Source organism: Macrobrachium nipponense, chromosome 1, assembly GCF_015104395.2.
Source record: "Macrobrachium nipponense isolate FS-2020 chromosome 1, ASM1510439v2, whole genome shotgun sequence".
Lineage (NCBI taxonomy): Eukaryota > Metazoa > Arthropoda > Malacostraca > Decapoda > Palaemonidae > Macrobrachium > Macrobrachium nipponense.
In genome coordinates this window covers 198723090-198739843 of record NC_087200.1, presented here as the reverse complement: position 1 = coordinate 198739843, position 16754 = coordinate 198723090, and the positions used below count along the sequence as shown (strand labels likewise).

At 42.3% G+C, this 16754-nt stretch overlaps 1 protein-coding gene across 2 annotated transcripts in view; it reads right to left on the bottom strand.

Annotated features, from left to right (window-relative positions):
• Positions 1 to 8867: 8867 nt before the first annotated feature.
• LOC135220009 (glycine receptor subunit alpha-2-like) overlaps positions 8868 to 16754 on the bottom strand; it is a 65360-nt gene continuing 57473 nt past the window's right edge. The window contains exons 8-11 of one of the 2 annotated variants that reach the window (XM_064257297.1): positions 14792 to 15015; positions 14275 to 14436; positions 13496 to 13845; positions 8868 to 10394 (exon numbers count right to left, since the gene is read on the bottom strand). In XM_064257297.1, the coding sequence (XP_064113367.1) occupies positions 10352 to 10394; positions 13496 to 13845; positions 14275 to 14436; positions 14792 to 15015 (779 nt within the window). In that variant the 3' untranslated portion in view covers positions 8868 to 10351. The remainder of the gene's footprint in view (positions 10395 to 13495; positions 13846 to 14274; positions 14437 to 14791; positions 15016 to 16754) is intronic. The other variant, XM_064257296.1, reaches the window with a different exon arrangement.

Below are 16754 nucleotides of genomic sequence, written 5' to 3'. Positions count from 1 at the left end.
AGGGCCCGTCTCACTCCGGTGGGATGGGGGGTTCTTCCGCTGGTCCTCCTGCTCCCTTCGGGAGCATGGGCCCGTCTCTCCTACAAGGAAGAAGAAGACGGGGACCAGAGGGGTACCGCTAACACCGGTACTTCCTCACCTGGTGCTAGGGGTTCTGCCACTACACAGGTTTCGGCTCGGCCTCTCGTTCGCGAGAGGTACCGAGTATACGGTCACCTGCGGGTGACCGTACAGCAAAGGCTCAGGCTTCCAAGTTCGCCCGGGGCGCCAGGACCGAGGCACGGAGCGGCAGACTGGTGAGAGTCGCTCAGGTGACTCCCGCCAGGCCAGCGATTGCTCTCATAGCGATCCGTAGGTAACCAGGGTTGATGCGTGGTCCCAGACCGGCCACGGGCTGAGGTAGGAAGAGTCCCCTCGATCGCAGGAACCAGCCTCAGCTGGTTCCAGCGGTTCAGAGATGTGAGGACAGGCAGGCACCGCTCCCACTGCAACAGTGGTCTTTTGCAGGTTCCCTGACTGCTGCTCCTATTGGGGACCGGGCGGGTAGGGGGACCAGCAGCAGCTCCTCTGACGCACGGACCGGAGCCGCTGTTCTTGGTCCAGCTGCTCTCCCAAGGAGAGCCGCGCGACCAGGCCTGAGCTTGATCGCCACCGCGGGTTTGGTGATCGCCTGCAGCCCCCAAAAAGCACATCGGTTCTACGGTGAGTGAGGGGGGAGCGTCAGGTCTTCCTCTCCGATCCCTTCAACTTCCTCAAGTTACGCCCGGGAAAGCGAGGCGATCCGGAGTGATCGTGAGGAGCTCAGTCCCACCACGACGCCCTACGAACCAGGCACGGTCTTAGGACCGACCAGGTCGTATGCGCAAGTGGCAGGAGGAGACCAGGGGTAGGGGTCCTGTCGCTGTTCCTCCTTCCAAAGGAGGAGGGTCTCGAGAGGCGTTCTTGTTGGAGGGACTGGACGGTCCTACTCCACAAGACGCAGTCACTCCCGAGATCCAGAGGTCGTTTGCTGAGGTTATTGCGCTGATTTGTCAGCACAACGACCTCGGGGAAGGATCGCCGCTCCGCACCTTCTGAGCCCACGTCCCGACTCGAGTCGTTCTGGGTCCTAAGAAGGAACCCAAGACGACGGTGGGTCTGCCTCGATCAGCTCTGGCTGACTCGGTGCTGGGCCAGGTTGACTTGCTTGTCTTCGGACAGGAGGGTTCGCTGAAGTCCGGCAGGTCTTCCAAGCTACTTCTCCCGCCTCTACTGCGACGAGGAGATTCTACGTGCCTTCAGAGGATACTATGCCACCCAAACAGGTTAACCCGGAGCTAGTTAGGCTAACTCCGGGGGTGTCTCTGCAGCAGCTCCTGTTGGAGAACTTGTGGTTCTCGCAGCAAGAGGCACTTGCACTGGAATCCACCGCCATGGCGGCATTCCAGGCACTCTCCTGGTTAGACTTGTGGTCCCTCACAGTGTCTAAGGTCGCGGCCACCTCGGGAAATATTACTCCTGAGGGTGACCCGGCTTTTGGGAGGCTGTGTCAGTCTGGAGGTAGAGCCATCTCCTATCTAGCCCACCAGACAGCAAACCTGTGGGCCAACCTGGTACTTTTTTGGCGTATGGACGCAGTCCTCACCCGAGTGACCAGGGCGGGCTGGGCGTGAGGCGGCACTGGGTCTTCGCAACGGACCGGTGCGGAGTTCCTCTCTTTCTTCCCAGGAGAGATGGTGGACGCTGCGGTGGAAAGACGGCGCACTGATGGCAGTGACCGTCTAGTCCACCAGGCAGTCTTGAAGCGTCTGGGGAGCCTCGAACGACTGCGCCCAAGCCCAAGAGCTTGGTTAGTGCTTCCTCTGTGGCCAAGACGATTGCATCGTCGAAGGCCAAAGGAAAGACTGCCTTCACTTCTTCCAGGGGCGTCGTCCTCAGCCCTCCTTCCCTCAAGGGGGAGTGGGGAAGAAGTCGAAGAGAGGCGGGAAACGCTAGGGATGGCGTTCCCCCTCACCTGCTGCCGGGAAGTGGGGGGGTGCCTGGGGAGCCATTGGGCAACAAAGCAGCGCTACGAAGCAGAGACCTGGATAGTAGACGTCCTTCGGGAGGGTATCTACTACCCTTCGAGTCTTGGCCACCCCTCACCTCCAACCCCGTCCACCTTCAGACCTAACGTACCTGAAACATCAAAAGGATGTAGCCCTTCGACAGGAAGTCCAAGCCATGGAGAGCAAGGGATCTGGTGGAGATCGTCTTTTCCTGGTGGAGAAGTCTTCAAGGGTGCTGGCGGCCAAGTGATAGAATCTCTCTCCCCTGAACCGATTTGTTCACCAGTCCTCGGTTCACGATGGAGACGGCACGTTCCGTGCTTGACTCCATCAGGGAGAACACTTCATGCTTTCAGTGGACTTGAAGGACGCGTATTTCCAGATACCCGTCCATCAATCCTCCAGGAAGTACCTCTGCTTCATCCTCAATGGGACGGTGTACCAATTCCGGGCACTTTGTTTCGGTCTCTCAACCGCCCCACAGGTGTTCACAGCTAGTGTTCACTCTGGTTCTGCTTGGGCCCACTCGGTAGGGATACGTCTTCTGAGGTATCTCGACGACTGGTTGGTCCTGGACGAGCTCCCCGCTCGCAGTTGCTACAGGACAGGGATTGACTTCTCGAGTTCTGCCGCAGTCTGGGATCGTGGTGAACTTTGAGAAGTCCGATCTCGAGCCCCAAGCAGAGGATGAAGTACTTGGGGTATGCTGATTCGACACGGTAGCAGGGCGAGTCTTCCGCAGATCACGGATCAGCAGATTCAGGGAGGCAGCCTACCAGTTCCTGTCTCGGCGAAGAAACAGTCAGCTCAGCAGTGGCAAGTCGTGATCGGCCACCTGTCGTCACTCAAGAAGTTAGTCCCTCACAGGCGTCTTCACCTGCGGTCTCTTCAGTGGAGACTAAAAGAGAGTTGGTCACAGGCAAGAGCCCACCTTACTTCCCTGTGTCCCTCACGGAGGAGGTGAGGCAGGACCTAGCCTGGTGGCTGGACGACAGGAACCTCTTAAGAGGAGTGCCTCCTCGCACTCCCCCCCAAGAGATGTTGCTGTTTTCGGATTGCGTCAACCGAGGGATGGGGCGCGCACCTGGAGGAGTTGCTGGCTGCAGGAGTGTGGGATCGGCACGACAAGCACCTTCACATCAACGTCCTGGAGCTCAAGGCAGCGTTCCTCGCTCTCCATGAGTTTCAGGACCGCTTGGTGGGACACTCGGTGGTGTTGATGTGCGACAACACAGTAGTGACATACGTCAACAAACGGGGGCCTATGGTCCCTCCTGTTGCACAGTTTGACGTTGCAGGTGCACCAAGTGGGCCATGGCCACTCGGTAGAGCTGTCAGCCCCGCTACATTCCAGGCAAGAGGAATGTAGTAGCAGACAAGTTCAACTGTCAGGATCAGGTTATACCGGGACCGAATGGTCTCTACACCCAGACATGCGGAAAGGCTCTTCACCTGTGGGGGCGTTCAGAAGTGGATCTGTTCGCCACCCGGCACAACAGAAAACTTCAGGTTTTCTTCTCGGCCGTGCCGGACCCATGGGCAACTGCAGAGGACGCTCTTCAATACCCATGGGACAACCTCTTCGCGTACGCCTTTCCCCCGTTCTGCCTGATTCGCAAGGTGATCAGCCAAGTGATGGTTTACTCCGAATCTCCAGATGATCCTGGTGGCTCCCAAATGGCCCCAGGCCATATGGTACCCGGACCTGCTGGCTCTGCTTGCAGAAGCACCGAGAGAGATTCCTCCTTGCCACAACCTTCTCGTCCAGCCACACGTGGAACATTACCACCAGTTAGTCCAGTCTCTACATCTACATCTTCACGTCTGGCTGTTATCCACCATCTCTTGCGAGCGAGAGGCTTTTCTCGCCGAGCAGCAACAGAGATGGCTGGGTACGTCAGACAGTCCTCTGCAGCTGTGTACCAGGGAACGTGGGCCGTCTTCTATGGTTGGTGTCGTAGACGGGGTCTATCTCCTCTCGGAGCCACTCTTCAGCAGGTGGCGGATTTCCTCGCCGAGACAAGCTCCTCTCCGCCCCACAGTCAAAGGATACAGAGCCGCCCTGGCCCTAGTCCTGAAACTGAGGGGAGTAGATATCTCGAATTCGTTCGAGATCTCCCCGCTTATGAGGAGCTTCAAGAGGTCTTGCCACCCAGGGAACTCAGGCCCATGGGGTGGGACGTGACTCTCGTCCTTAGGAGTCTGACTCGAAGTCCCTTCGAGCCACTCCGAGAGTCGTCAGACAGGGATCTGACCCTCTTCTTGCTGCCCTGGCATCCGCGCAAGAGAGTAGGGGAACTGCATGGTCTTTCTTTCAACGTCAAGCACTCCAGGGGATGGGGATCTGACACGCTCGATTTCGTCCTGAACTTCGTAGTGAAGACTCGGAATCCTTCGGTCCCTGACGACCGGTTCGAGTCTTTCACAATCCCCTCCCTAATGGACTTCACTGACAACGATGCAGATGAGATGCTGCTCTGTCCTTTGAGGGCGCTACGGTGCTATCTGAAGAGAACTCGGCACCTCAGGCCTGAGTGTCGACGCCTCTTCGTTAGCACCGGGGTGACCAAGAAAGATGTATCCAAGAAAACACTTTCTTTCTGGCTACGTGAGGTGATCAGGAGGGCGTACGAGGCTGATGGTAGCAACGACATCCTACCCTTCGTCCGAGAGTCCACAAAGTCAGAGGTATTGGTCCTTCTCTTGCGTTCCGCAAGAACTCCGTGGCGCAGGTCCTGAGAGCAGGGGTCTGGTCCAACCAGACCACCTTCACCTCCTTCTACCTTCGGGATATAGCCCACAGGTCCTTGGACACTTTTTTTCCTTGTGACCCGTGGTGGCTGCTCAACACATTGTGTAGCTTACCCAGCACCCAAGCAGACAGAACAGCATCGCATCCTTGTGTGACTGCATGAATGGATGAGTGAATGAGTGTGACTGGCTTCTCTTCCCAATCTTTTTCTCCTCCTCTACCTGTGGGCAGAGGACTGGTCGTCACTACACTGGAACAGGAAGCGATGCAGGAAAGCTACTCGACCGAGCCCCATCCTATACCTTTCATTAACTTTAATATATAATTATGGTTAAAGGGAGGTTAAGTAAAAGTAAAAGTTAGGGTGGGCTATACAGGTACTTAAAAAAGTGGCAATTGATCTTATTCTTTTCCTACACAAACTTGTTGCTAACATAGCATTCATTAATGTTTGTGGAAAATTACCATCTCAACTTAAAAGACTACAGGTAGTCCCCGGTTATCAGTGGACTCGGTTAATATCAATCCGGTTTTATGGCACTAATCGAGTGCCATAAAATCGGGGATTTATGGGCAGTTTCAGTTATCAGCGCCATAAGGTGCTGATATTGGAGTTACGGCGCCCATAACATAGTACTTAAAAGGGGCACCATTAACCAAAACTCGGCCCCATAAATTGCCGAGTTTCGCTTAGTTTGCTGTTTTTGCTCATCAGCACCCGCCAAAAACGGAAACCCTGCTGATAACTGGGGACTGCCTGTATTTAATCTCATTAATATTTGAAAATGAGTATTTATTATTACCTGTATTATTACAGGTAAAGTATATTGTTAAATGATTTACGGGGAGTGCCAACACCATATGGCCCCATTATAATGTAAGAGCTTGTAGCCAACAAATGATTGAAGGGATTCTTCAACTAACAGTGAAATTTTCCAATGAGAAAAAGTTAAGAATTTGACTTCTAAGTTCATTTTTATTGCATATGAAGAAAATTATGAAGAAAAAAAAAATTTTCACTAAAAAATCAGTTTTGCTCTTTGCAAGTTTCATCGAATTTGGTTCAATCTTCATGGTTATAAAAATTACTTATAAAATGTTTTGAGAAAATTAAAATTTTTTTTTCATAATAACTTTGAAACTCCTTACAGTTACAAGGCTGATTTTTCCACTAACTAATTTGTCATATACTTGAAAGACCTTATTAAGACAGGTAGGCAGTCTTAATTTGTCTTCTAGCAGATCTGTCATATTCACGTCATCTTCACTTATATCATGTCAGTATGCTTAATCAAAATCTATACCCCCTTTCTTCGGACTCCGAGACTGCTTAGTCAGCTCTCCAAAATAGGGAGCGTTTTTGACAAGTATAGCAGTTGACCCCTCACTTCAACAAACCCTTCATCTTTAAGGTCTTCAGGAGTTGTAGGTAGGATCATTTCAAATTTCCCTTCACAATGATTGTATCCTATAGATTACCAATAACCAGGTTTTTTCAGCATTGCATTCAGCACTGTGGATAGACAGAGAATGCCATTACAGGTTTCCTATCTTGATTGGACCTTTTCTTTTCTCCTTGAGTCTCAAGAGCCTTTTGACCAACAAACATTTTGAGAAGGCCATTTCATGAAATTTTGCTATTAATGCAGCTTTTCTTCCATCATTTGCATTCGCAGAATCTTATAGGAAAATTAGATATATTCAGCATTAGTAGTTCACAGGAGAAATGGGCACTTACTGGGTTTGTGTATAGGGTCATGGATATACATTTATGAACTCAATAGTGCATCTCTTTGTGCCATCAAACTTGAATTACCACTTCACTGAAAAAAAATTATTCTTGGTAATTTAGTACCAAGTACCTGTCTTACTAAACGTGAATGAATTGCCTAGCTTTAGTATTATCTAGTATACTAAGATGAACCTAGTGGGATTCTGATAGTATTATCTTGTATACCATTGAGACAAACCTAGTGGCATTCTACTCCTAACTATGAGAAATATAGAGTAAATTTTCTAATCAATGATCATTCCTTATAGGTATCAGGAAATTTACCTTATCTTGCCTGACACTGAAATTATTGAAGGTTGCGTAAAGCCGTTGGTCCCGTTGTTGAATAACCACTGGTTCCATGCAGCGTAAAAACACCATACAAACAAACAAAACTGAAATTATCATTACATTCATAGCATAGGCTAATCAGACACCATATGGCACAATTTTTTCCCCACAACACATAACGGAAGAAAACATATGTTCCATGAATATTGCATATTTTAGGAAACCACAGAGTATATCAGGATGTCCACCAATATGGTGAGAATTTGAGCAAAGTGGGATGAGAATTTCTTGGGTGGTTATTCTCTACTATGCATGTATACGTTGGAAATGAAAATTATAGTGCATCAGAAACATTTGAGTGTGAAAATCATCAGTCCAACTCTCTTGAAATGCAAGGTCCAAGATTTGACATGCAGTATTATATGATCCCTTTTTCTTGAAGGTAAACTTGTGATGGGACAGAATCATATGAAGATCGTAAGGTATGCATTAAAATTGCGATATTTCCTATTAAAATACTGCTTTCCACATACATTCTCCATGATAAGGGAACTTATTATTGTGTTGAAGGTAAGCGGAATGCTATCTGCATCAAAAGACATGATTACTTGTACCACTTACATTCTTTTTATAGAAGGTTCTATTCATTGTATTTCGATATTGAACTTTTCATGGTAAGATAAGAGGACTTGTGAGTCCAGAGTTCGAACACAAAGCTGATAAATGTTCTTATTGTAGGCCAGATTAGGCTTGGTTCACATTCCATCACAAATATACTTTTATACTGATTTTCCGATTATCTACTAGGTATTGCCACACTTCAAGTGATGTGTACAAATCTTGTAATATGCTGTGGTACTCAAGAAATAGGCATTGGAAACTTCCTGAACTTAAAGAGAGTAGGTATTCAGTGAAATATGTTTGTAAGGCCAAGCATTTAATTCTTAGATATTTTGAAAATATGATTCCAACTCTTAGTATATCTAATACTTACTGGTATAGGCTGCTATCGTAATCGATACTTGTACGGAGAACCCACCTCCTATAAATTGCACTCAAAACCATTGCCTTCAGCAGGATTCCCCTTCTTCCTTTTGATAGCGTGCTGTTGACCTTATTCTGGAACAAAGTGTCATACCGAATTGATTTGAACTAAGGGATGTCTCATAATCTCAGAGGGAAGTTAACATCCCATTTAGCTGTGTGAGTGTGCTTACAGTAACACTTTTTACACCTCAGTGTATGGTATGTAAGGAAGTGATTTGCTTGTACTAATTAATTTATTTCTTAATAAAAACCATATTTCAAATTGATCTAATTTCTGTAAATTACAATTGGTCAGCTAATTCCAAAGAGTATTTCAGAAACTTCTCATGCTGGGCAGACCTTACATATGCATCCTTGAAGTAGTTTGTATGAACTTTTGAAACAGATTTTGCTGTCCGGTATACAGTGTCAGCACAGATTCATCATAGATACGAATGTTCAGTACTGCAGTACAATATAATCTCGAGTAAATGTAAAGAAAAATGTCATTGTAAAAGGCATAGGTGAATAATGTAGATAAATTATACAAATTGAATGCAGACTTTTACAGAATTTGCAAGACATACAGCTTATGAAATAAAACACAGAGAAAAGACAAACTATGGTAGCATGGTCTGCTTATGCAAATCTTCTTGTAATGAATAATCACAATACAGGTCAATAAATGTAGATTATGAAAGAAATGTTAATCCTAAATGAGGATCTGTTGATCACTTGTTTTAGAAACGTATGAGATCTTACGACGTTTGTCAATGAGCAGTTTAGGTAGAAATCTTATCTTTCAGGCCTTATAGTATTCTTATTTTTTATTAGTTACATTAAGGGGACCGTCCGCTATGTTGTGTATTTTTTTTTAATTATACAAAATACATAATTTCCATATGTTTTAGATATATATTACCTTCATCATACAAAAATTTCAAGTTATTTGAGCAAAAACTTTTAGTTTTTATTAGCAAAAATTATAATAAAAAAAAATGTAGGTAGCGATTTCTCAGTTGTATTGAAAATCATACCATAAAAACTACTTTATATACGGAATAATCCTGTGTGAACAGAATTTTTTTTTTTTTTATTTAATTTTTTTTTTGTCTAGACACTCAAAATAATCGTAATAAAAAAGAAAGAAAGAAAAAATTGGCTCACAAGGAATTATGGGATTTTTATTCCTCTTTCCAATATCTTTTTCTCTAAAATTGGATAATAAATAGCTGAGTAATGGCTACCAACATGCGAATAAGTATGTTTTTGAGTTATGAGCTCCCAAAGATTTGCTATGTAAATTTTCGCTTTTTTCTTATAAAAGTCAAAACAACATTATTATAATTACTTTATTTGTACTTTTATTGTTGATTTCTACATCAAGGATCCTGGTCCTCCCCCTAAAAGTGGTATTAATACCCTAAGCGTGACACGAGACAATGAAGTTGACAGCGTGTCATGAGACAATGAGGGGAGCTGATAACAATGAATTTTTGTGTTTTTCTTTCAGCACACTGCTGGCCTTCGCTAATTTTGCTAGCCTTAGTTGCTGGGTAGCCTTCTTGATCTTAGGTAACTTCAGCATTGCTATAAGTTCACTAAGAAGTTATAAAAACAACGTAAATAGCTAGTAACCAAACGCAAGTGCGTAAGTGCCTACAACTACTTTGACGTCTGTTGCGTAACCGAGTCATTCTCTGACCTATAAATAACCGCTCTCAGCAGCTGACCTCTCACACTACGTTTCATTGCTACCAGATGTATGAGAATTTCGAAAAAAAATTGAAAAAATCGCTGTCATACAGACGACGCAGTTACGATGACGTCATCATTTAATAACCGCTATATCTTCGTTATTTGTAAAAATAATTGGCTGAAACTTTTGGAAAGCATGCACGGCATGTTTCTGCATAGATACAAGTAATAACTCGATTTTTTATTTTTTCAAGTTGACATGTCATCCGCCATAGCGGACGGTCCCCTTAAGTTTAGCTTTACAGGCCTCTCGCTTATTTAGTGTTATGGTTAAATTCTTAAAAGCGAATACATTAAGCACAGTAATAGAGAAGACTTCGTCAAACAGTTCCAGTAGTACACTGGTATTACATAGATATCTCTTCCTGAAGATAATATTCGTCTTCTGTCACTGCAGAAAGAATCTACTGAACAAATGTATTCAAATTCAGTGACAAAAAATGACGCACTGAAAAGAAGTGCTTCTCAGGGAATGCATGCCAGGGCAGACAATTTACATGAGTGAAGGATTTTATGTAACGTGTGAAGTTGGTGGCTGCCTGTTAAGGGTGATTTGAAGCCTTTGATTAATCTTGTGTGTGACTGGGAAGTTCTGATGAAGTGTTAGGCAAGTCATTCTATCATAAGTTGTTAGTTGATATGATGTGTGAATGCTCGGTTTATATGCAGATCAGGTGAAATAATGTTGAAGTAGATTATGTAGGTGTCATTACTGTATGCCAAGCCTCAGGCCCTCTTCTCTTCATCTTCATCCAAGGAATACAAGTATCTGAAAGAAAGGAAGTTATTAAGTAATGAGAAAATGTTTGGATAAGAAAGTTCAGAACTTCAGAATTATAACAGGGGACAAACATGCAGGTAGTTTAAACCTTGTTCTTTTGTTAACTATTAATTAGTGCCATTTTTATCGGATATATTTGAAAATGACCAATGATCATAACCATAATTGTCTCCATTGATCAAGAATACTTTTAGTGTACCTGTTTACATTGGTAGGTAATTTCAAATATTATTGAGATGCTGGAAGTGAACAAGTGTTGAGTGTATTGCAAGTTAATGTAGGAAACAAAAATGATTAAGTGCTTTTATTATCAATTAATCTTGTAACTTTTAAAAAAAAGTCCAATTTTGTATAAGTAAATAACATCAGAATGATTAAGATTAGTATCATTTTGAAGAACATGTTTTAGTGGATTTTTAGAGTTAGTATAGGAGGAACTGGTAATAGTAAATGATAAGACTGCAAAAACGTTAATTCAGAAGTGTAAATTATAACCTTTCGTTTCGTCAGTAATGAAGTAATAATTAATAATGACCCTAAACATGAGACAAAAAGGCATTTTCAATTAAATGGATTGTCTTTATAATATACCCAAGATAAGTCTTTCCAACACTTAAAAGAAATCTCTTACGAATTATTCCAATCGCAAAACTGCTTGATATACAGTCAAAAGCTTCATGATACCAGTTGTGTTCCCCTACGAATATTTTTTCTCCATTTAGCATGTTCACTTGTGCCCTGTTTATTAAGTACAGGCAGTCCCCAGTTATTGGGGGGAGGGGTTCCATTCCCAGCTGTGTGCCAATAAGTGAAAACTGCCATTAACCGAAACTTATGGCATCAATAACCAGAACCAGGCCCATTAAGGTGCCATAAATCGCTGATTCTATGGCACTAGACCAGCGCCATAATACCAGATTGCCGATGACTGAGTCTGCTGATAACCTGGGACTGCTAGTATCTATTCCAATCAGTGCTAGGCTATTCCACTATTTCAACACATATCCCCTTTTTTCCTTTTCGGTCCAAAAACAACTACCCCCATGAATAATTTTTGCCCATATTTTCTCTCCTTCTGGCATAAGAACAATACAGTGCTGTAATAATACATATCTTGTTTTTTATAAACTTTCTACCTGCTTCCCTTTTATCAAAGCATAATTTATGAGATCCTTGTTTTTTCATTTGTATAGTAACACCCAGTAAAACATCCTTAGCAGCAACAACAAGAATCTTAGTTGAGGTGCCACTCAAAACCCCCAAAGATACCCACCAGATGGTACCCCTCTGGCATTTCCCAATGCCGGGCCCAACACAAGCACTCAATGGTGGCAATCAATGTTGCCAGTGGTGCTGTAATAGAACATGAATCAACAGGACAGCTCAAACTGTAGGTATCTTCAGCAGAAGACGTACCCCAATGAAAAGAAAGTACAGCACCTGTTATGAACTTATACTAATTTAATATATGCCCTTCACCATCTTCATGGATCTTAAGTCCAATTGTATCATCCCTAACCAAAAATTAAGTTGCATATCCTACTCATAAACAGTGTCATTTTTCAGTGATCGCCAAATTCACATCTAACATACCCATCAAGAAGAACTTGGTAAGAGATGCAGTTAGGGATTGATTTAGACAAGCTCACCAAGGCACAACTGCAAGACACAAAAACAAGAGACTTCCACATATCCACAACAAATTTATCGGAAAACATCCCTTCAGCAACATGGGATGTTCCTTGCTCTGCGATACCAGTAATGGCCGCCCTTGCCTCCTTGTGCCAGAAGAACTTATTCACCCTCCCACCCCTTCGGAAGAACAAAAGCAAGTTGGTTAAATAGAAATTTATCTAGAAAAAAGCAAAAAAAATAAATAAATAAATAAAAAATAAAAAATAAATAAATAAAAAAAAACATGAAATCGTGGACCTAATAGTGCCTAAAAGGCCAAACGAATATAAAACTTGACAAATGGAATCCGGCATTAATAATTTGCCAAAACCCAGAGGACGATTTGGATATTTGCTGCCAAAATTGTAGGACCCATATACCTTCATAGCAACAGAACAATCCACTTGGCGGCTGGAGGCAATACCTGTGTCAGGCATTGGCTAGCACCAAGGCATTCAACTGCTACAGTGTTCCTTAGAGTATAACATCCAGCAGAGGACCAGTTTCTTTTTTCTGGGAGATAAACCTCCCTAGTCAAATTTATGGGTCCAAAATTCACCACACCACTGTCTAAAACCCATTCTCCAGCAGCATGACAGGAGTCGTCCACCACCTTCAAAGTCACCTACATCTCCAGGTGTAGAATCCAACTTGAAGTCACAAATGACTTGGGATTTCATCAGACTGCATATCACACCCAAAAAAGGAATCAACATCTCACTTGTGGAAATGGTATTTGTCAAAACCATTTGTGTTTCAGGCAAATTCATCCCTACCGACAACATTGACCAAAACCGTGAATCCCATGAATAAATGCAGCTCTTTTCTGGAATCTTGTATATAACATAATTTACTGTATAAAGGAAACCTTAATTTTATACTCACAGTGTTTAACTGAACATGTTTGAGAAATCGTCTCGTACCAACATTTACTCAGTGTAATAGTACACACATCGTAGTTCAACGAGAACAGTGGATGACTTACATAAGATTTATCCAAAGGTTTTCATCATATATGTTTCTAGAACAGCCCATAACATTAGTAAAGTCGTTTTCCGAGTCCGTTTTTCTTATAAAATAATTACTGAAAATCTGTTTGAGAGCATATTTCATAATTTTGGGAGATTTTAAAAATTATCTGTGAGACTTGGAGACAAGTTCAAACCGCCCAAGATGCCTAGAAATTCCTGGAACTTCGGTTCCGATATAATTTTCCTTTATTTAACAAATTTCTGATTTTGCTGTCGATGGTGTTTGATATTATGATGAGAGTTGTGTTAATCAGTTATCCTATTTTACTGCATACCAAATCATCATAGCATTTGCAGTTAGTGTAAAAGGAATAATAATTCTTCTGTTTATGTGAGGAAAATGATTGTGCGTGTAATTAGCGCAAAATTTCTGAAGCCACTTACTTGATTACTACTCCCCAGTATAAAACATTGAAGAGAAGGAAGAGAGCTGGAATGAAATATCGACTTTTACTCATTAAAGATACATTAACCTCTGGAGACACGACTTGATGGTTTTCTCCCACTCGATAGGAAGGGGTTCTTGGAATAGGAAAGGACTTCATTGATTCGTTCCAAAATCCTGTAGGTGGTCTGTGGCCAGGCCAATTTAGTCCTGCAGCTTTAACCCGAATTCCATCCACTTTCTCTTCAGGCTTGAAGCAGCTGAGCATGTTCGCCGCGCATGTACTAGATTCATCTTCAGAAAAGCTGTCATAATCCATATTGCTGGGTTCCTTTCTCTTTAGTTTCTCCTGAAATGTGGAAGCCATCACAGGACAGCATTGTCAGTTATGAAATACTTGGCTCGAAAAAGGAAGGCTTCTTAAAAAATTGTCACAAATTGTCTGCCGATAACTGGGGACTGCCTGTACATGGAATTTCAAAATGAAGATTGGTCAGATTTAAATTGCTCTAGGGTTAAATTTTACCTTTATGATAAAAATGAAACTGACAACAAAATATATCACATTTCCTTTAGGAAGCTACCAAACTATACTGAGCTATCTTAAATTTCCTGCTATCCAATGACCATAAAGTCTTGAGGCCTCCGAATAACAGACACTCTATATTACTACTATTATTCGTATACGGAAGAAACGTTAAGAAAATAAACATAAATGAATTAGTATATGAGAGAGAATACCAGGAGAAAGTTTTGAAGCACAAGTATAGGAACTTACCGCAGTTTTGGAGAGACATGCTTTTATGCCAGAGAAGTCTTCTTGGGCAGTATAGTCAATCAGGGTTTGTACAATAACCATAATGAAGATTATTACCATGGCAAAGAAGAGCCATATATCAATACACTTGAAGTAAGATGTCTTAGGCAGTGAATTTGAGGTCTGAAATTAAACATTTTCTGCTCAGTAACCGTGTAATTTTTGTGTCATACAGATAAAGTCATACCTGGTGTTTTATTATGTATCATAGCATTATGTAGTGATGTTATATTTTCCACTGGATCTTGTTTTCATTAACCTACATTGTTAAGGACTGTGCGGTAATGTAAGTGGGTATGGCACAGGCATTAATTGAATCAGAAAGCCAAAACTGAATTTTGGCTTTCTTACTCTCAATCATTTACGGGCATTACAAAGGTTTTGTTTAATATTGGTTGATGCTGATTGGTCTCTCTCTCTCTCTCTCTCTCAGGTAAATATTGGAAGTATTTTCAGTATTTGAAAAAGTATTACTTACTTGGGAATACAATGAAGACAGCACAACCCAGGCTGTTAGAGCAACTACTATACGCGAGTTGAAGTCGTATTGATTGTAGAAGAATGTTGTATAAGCAGAGATAATGATTAATGTTGTAGGTATATAGATGTTCATCGCATAGAACCCATATCTTCTCCTAAATCTCACTTGTATTTCGACCTTTGAAAACTGTCCTGCATTGAATGTTTCATTTGTCACGTAACCTGTATATTTAGAGATTAAAAATTAATGAATTTTTACAGAATATAGAATGGCTCGTTCACAGTTTTGCTTAATTGTAAATTTTAGGAGTTTGGAGTTTTTCATTGACACGAGTTAATGGTACACTGAACTTATCAAATTAGGTCTTCCAGTGGAATATCAGTTTTATCGAGATTCATTGTCTAAAACGTATTTCCCAGGCAATCGATCCATTACTTACGAAAGAACTGCCAGCCAGAAAGATAACTGTAGAGTTTAGACTCCTTAATTTCAATATAACATAGCTGATGTCCTGTAGAAAGTTGTTTTCAGATTCATTTTGGATTTATGAAAGAAATTCTAACTGACTCTAGACTTCAACATTGCCTCCTTGTAAAAGTTAACTGGTTTAATGATAAGTTATATCAGATTTCTTAACCTTTCAGTAATTGTTTTGTGGGACACATGAGAGTAGTATATCCATGGACTTCACATTAATTAGAATTATCTGGCCCGGATTCATAGACCAAGTTTCATTAGCAGAAAATCTCTTTTTATACAGTTGTATGACGGACTCCAAGCACAGGAACGATGGAGGAAAGTTGAGAGGTAGTGGATTTTTATATCTTTTACTGTCAATCGAGACTAATGAGAGTACTGAACACCTTTAAGCAAATTCAAACTTACGGGAACAAGAAATAAAGTATGAAAAATGTTCAAGGGAATAAATGAATTCATGAAGGCTACCTCGACAGGTGTATGGTTTAATTCAGTACCATGTAGCAAAAGTAACATATGCCACTTCGATGCACAGAATTGAAATATTTAACCACAGCTAGATACGTTCAATGCACAAAATATAAGACTAATGACGAGAATGATGTGGAGAATATTGTGGTGGGAGGATGAGCCTTGGAGAAGGTACAACATTTCTGTTACCCCCTGGCTACAGATTTGATCATGAAGTTACTGAACAGCTTTAAAGTGAGTGTAGCACCAGCCTAGATAAGGCTGAGAGATTGCTAAACTATCAGCAGATAAGAATTTTTCTCAATAATTACAACGCAAATATGTACGGCAGTACACAATGGATAGCCTTTTGTAAAGAAATGAGTGCAATTTTGTAAAGGTTTGAGAACAAAATGATTAGTGTCACAGATGGATTGCATTATGAAAACTGTCTTACATGCAAGAGGTAACTGATAGATGTGGCTGGAAAATAGACTGAAATCTCTAGGGCAGATAATTTTGGCATTGTGTGACAAGGTGCAAGGAGCAGCCAATCAGAGCAGTAGTAGAAACGGAAGTAGCGGGATGAACAAAGGTAGCACAAAGGCTGAGAATGTCGTGGAGTCAAGTTTCGTAAAGACCTACATCAGGCAGGAATTCGGGCAGAGTTCACAAGACAGAAGAAATTGAATAGACCTAATTACATGTGTAACACTACAAAGGAGAGACCTGATGCAAAAATGTTAATAAGTATGGATAGCCCACTGGGGACACGAGTATCATTTGTTAGGCGCTGCAAAAAAGCTCAAATAGCCCACTAGGGACACGAGTATCATTTGTTAGGCGATGCAAAAAAGCTCAAATTTCCCATGAAGAAGTCACGGCTATGAAGTTGCAGTCTTTTTGAAAAAGTGGCTTTGTTTTTATGCTCTGAAAATCGTATCTATTGCATGCAGGAGCTAATTATGGCATAGTTGGCTTATTACAGCTTTTTATACCCAATTTGGTGAACTGAAGAATCTTGAGAAATTCG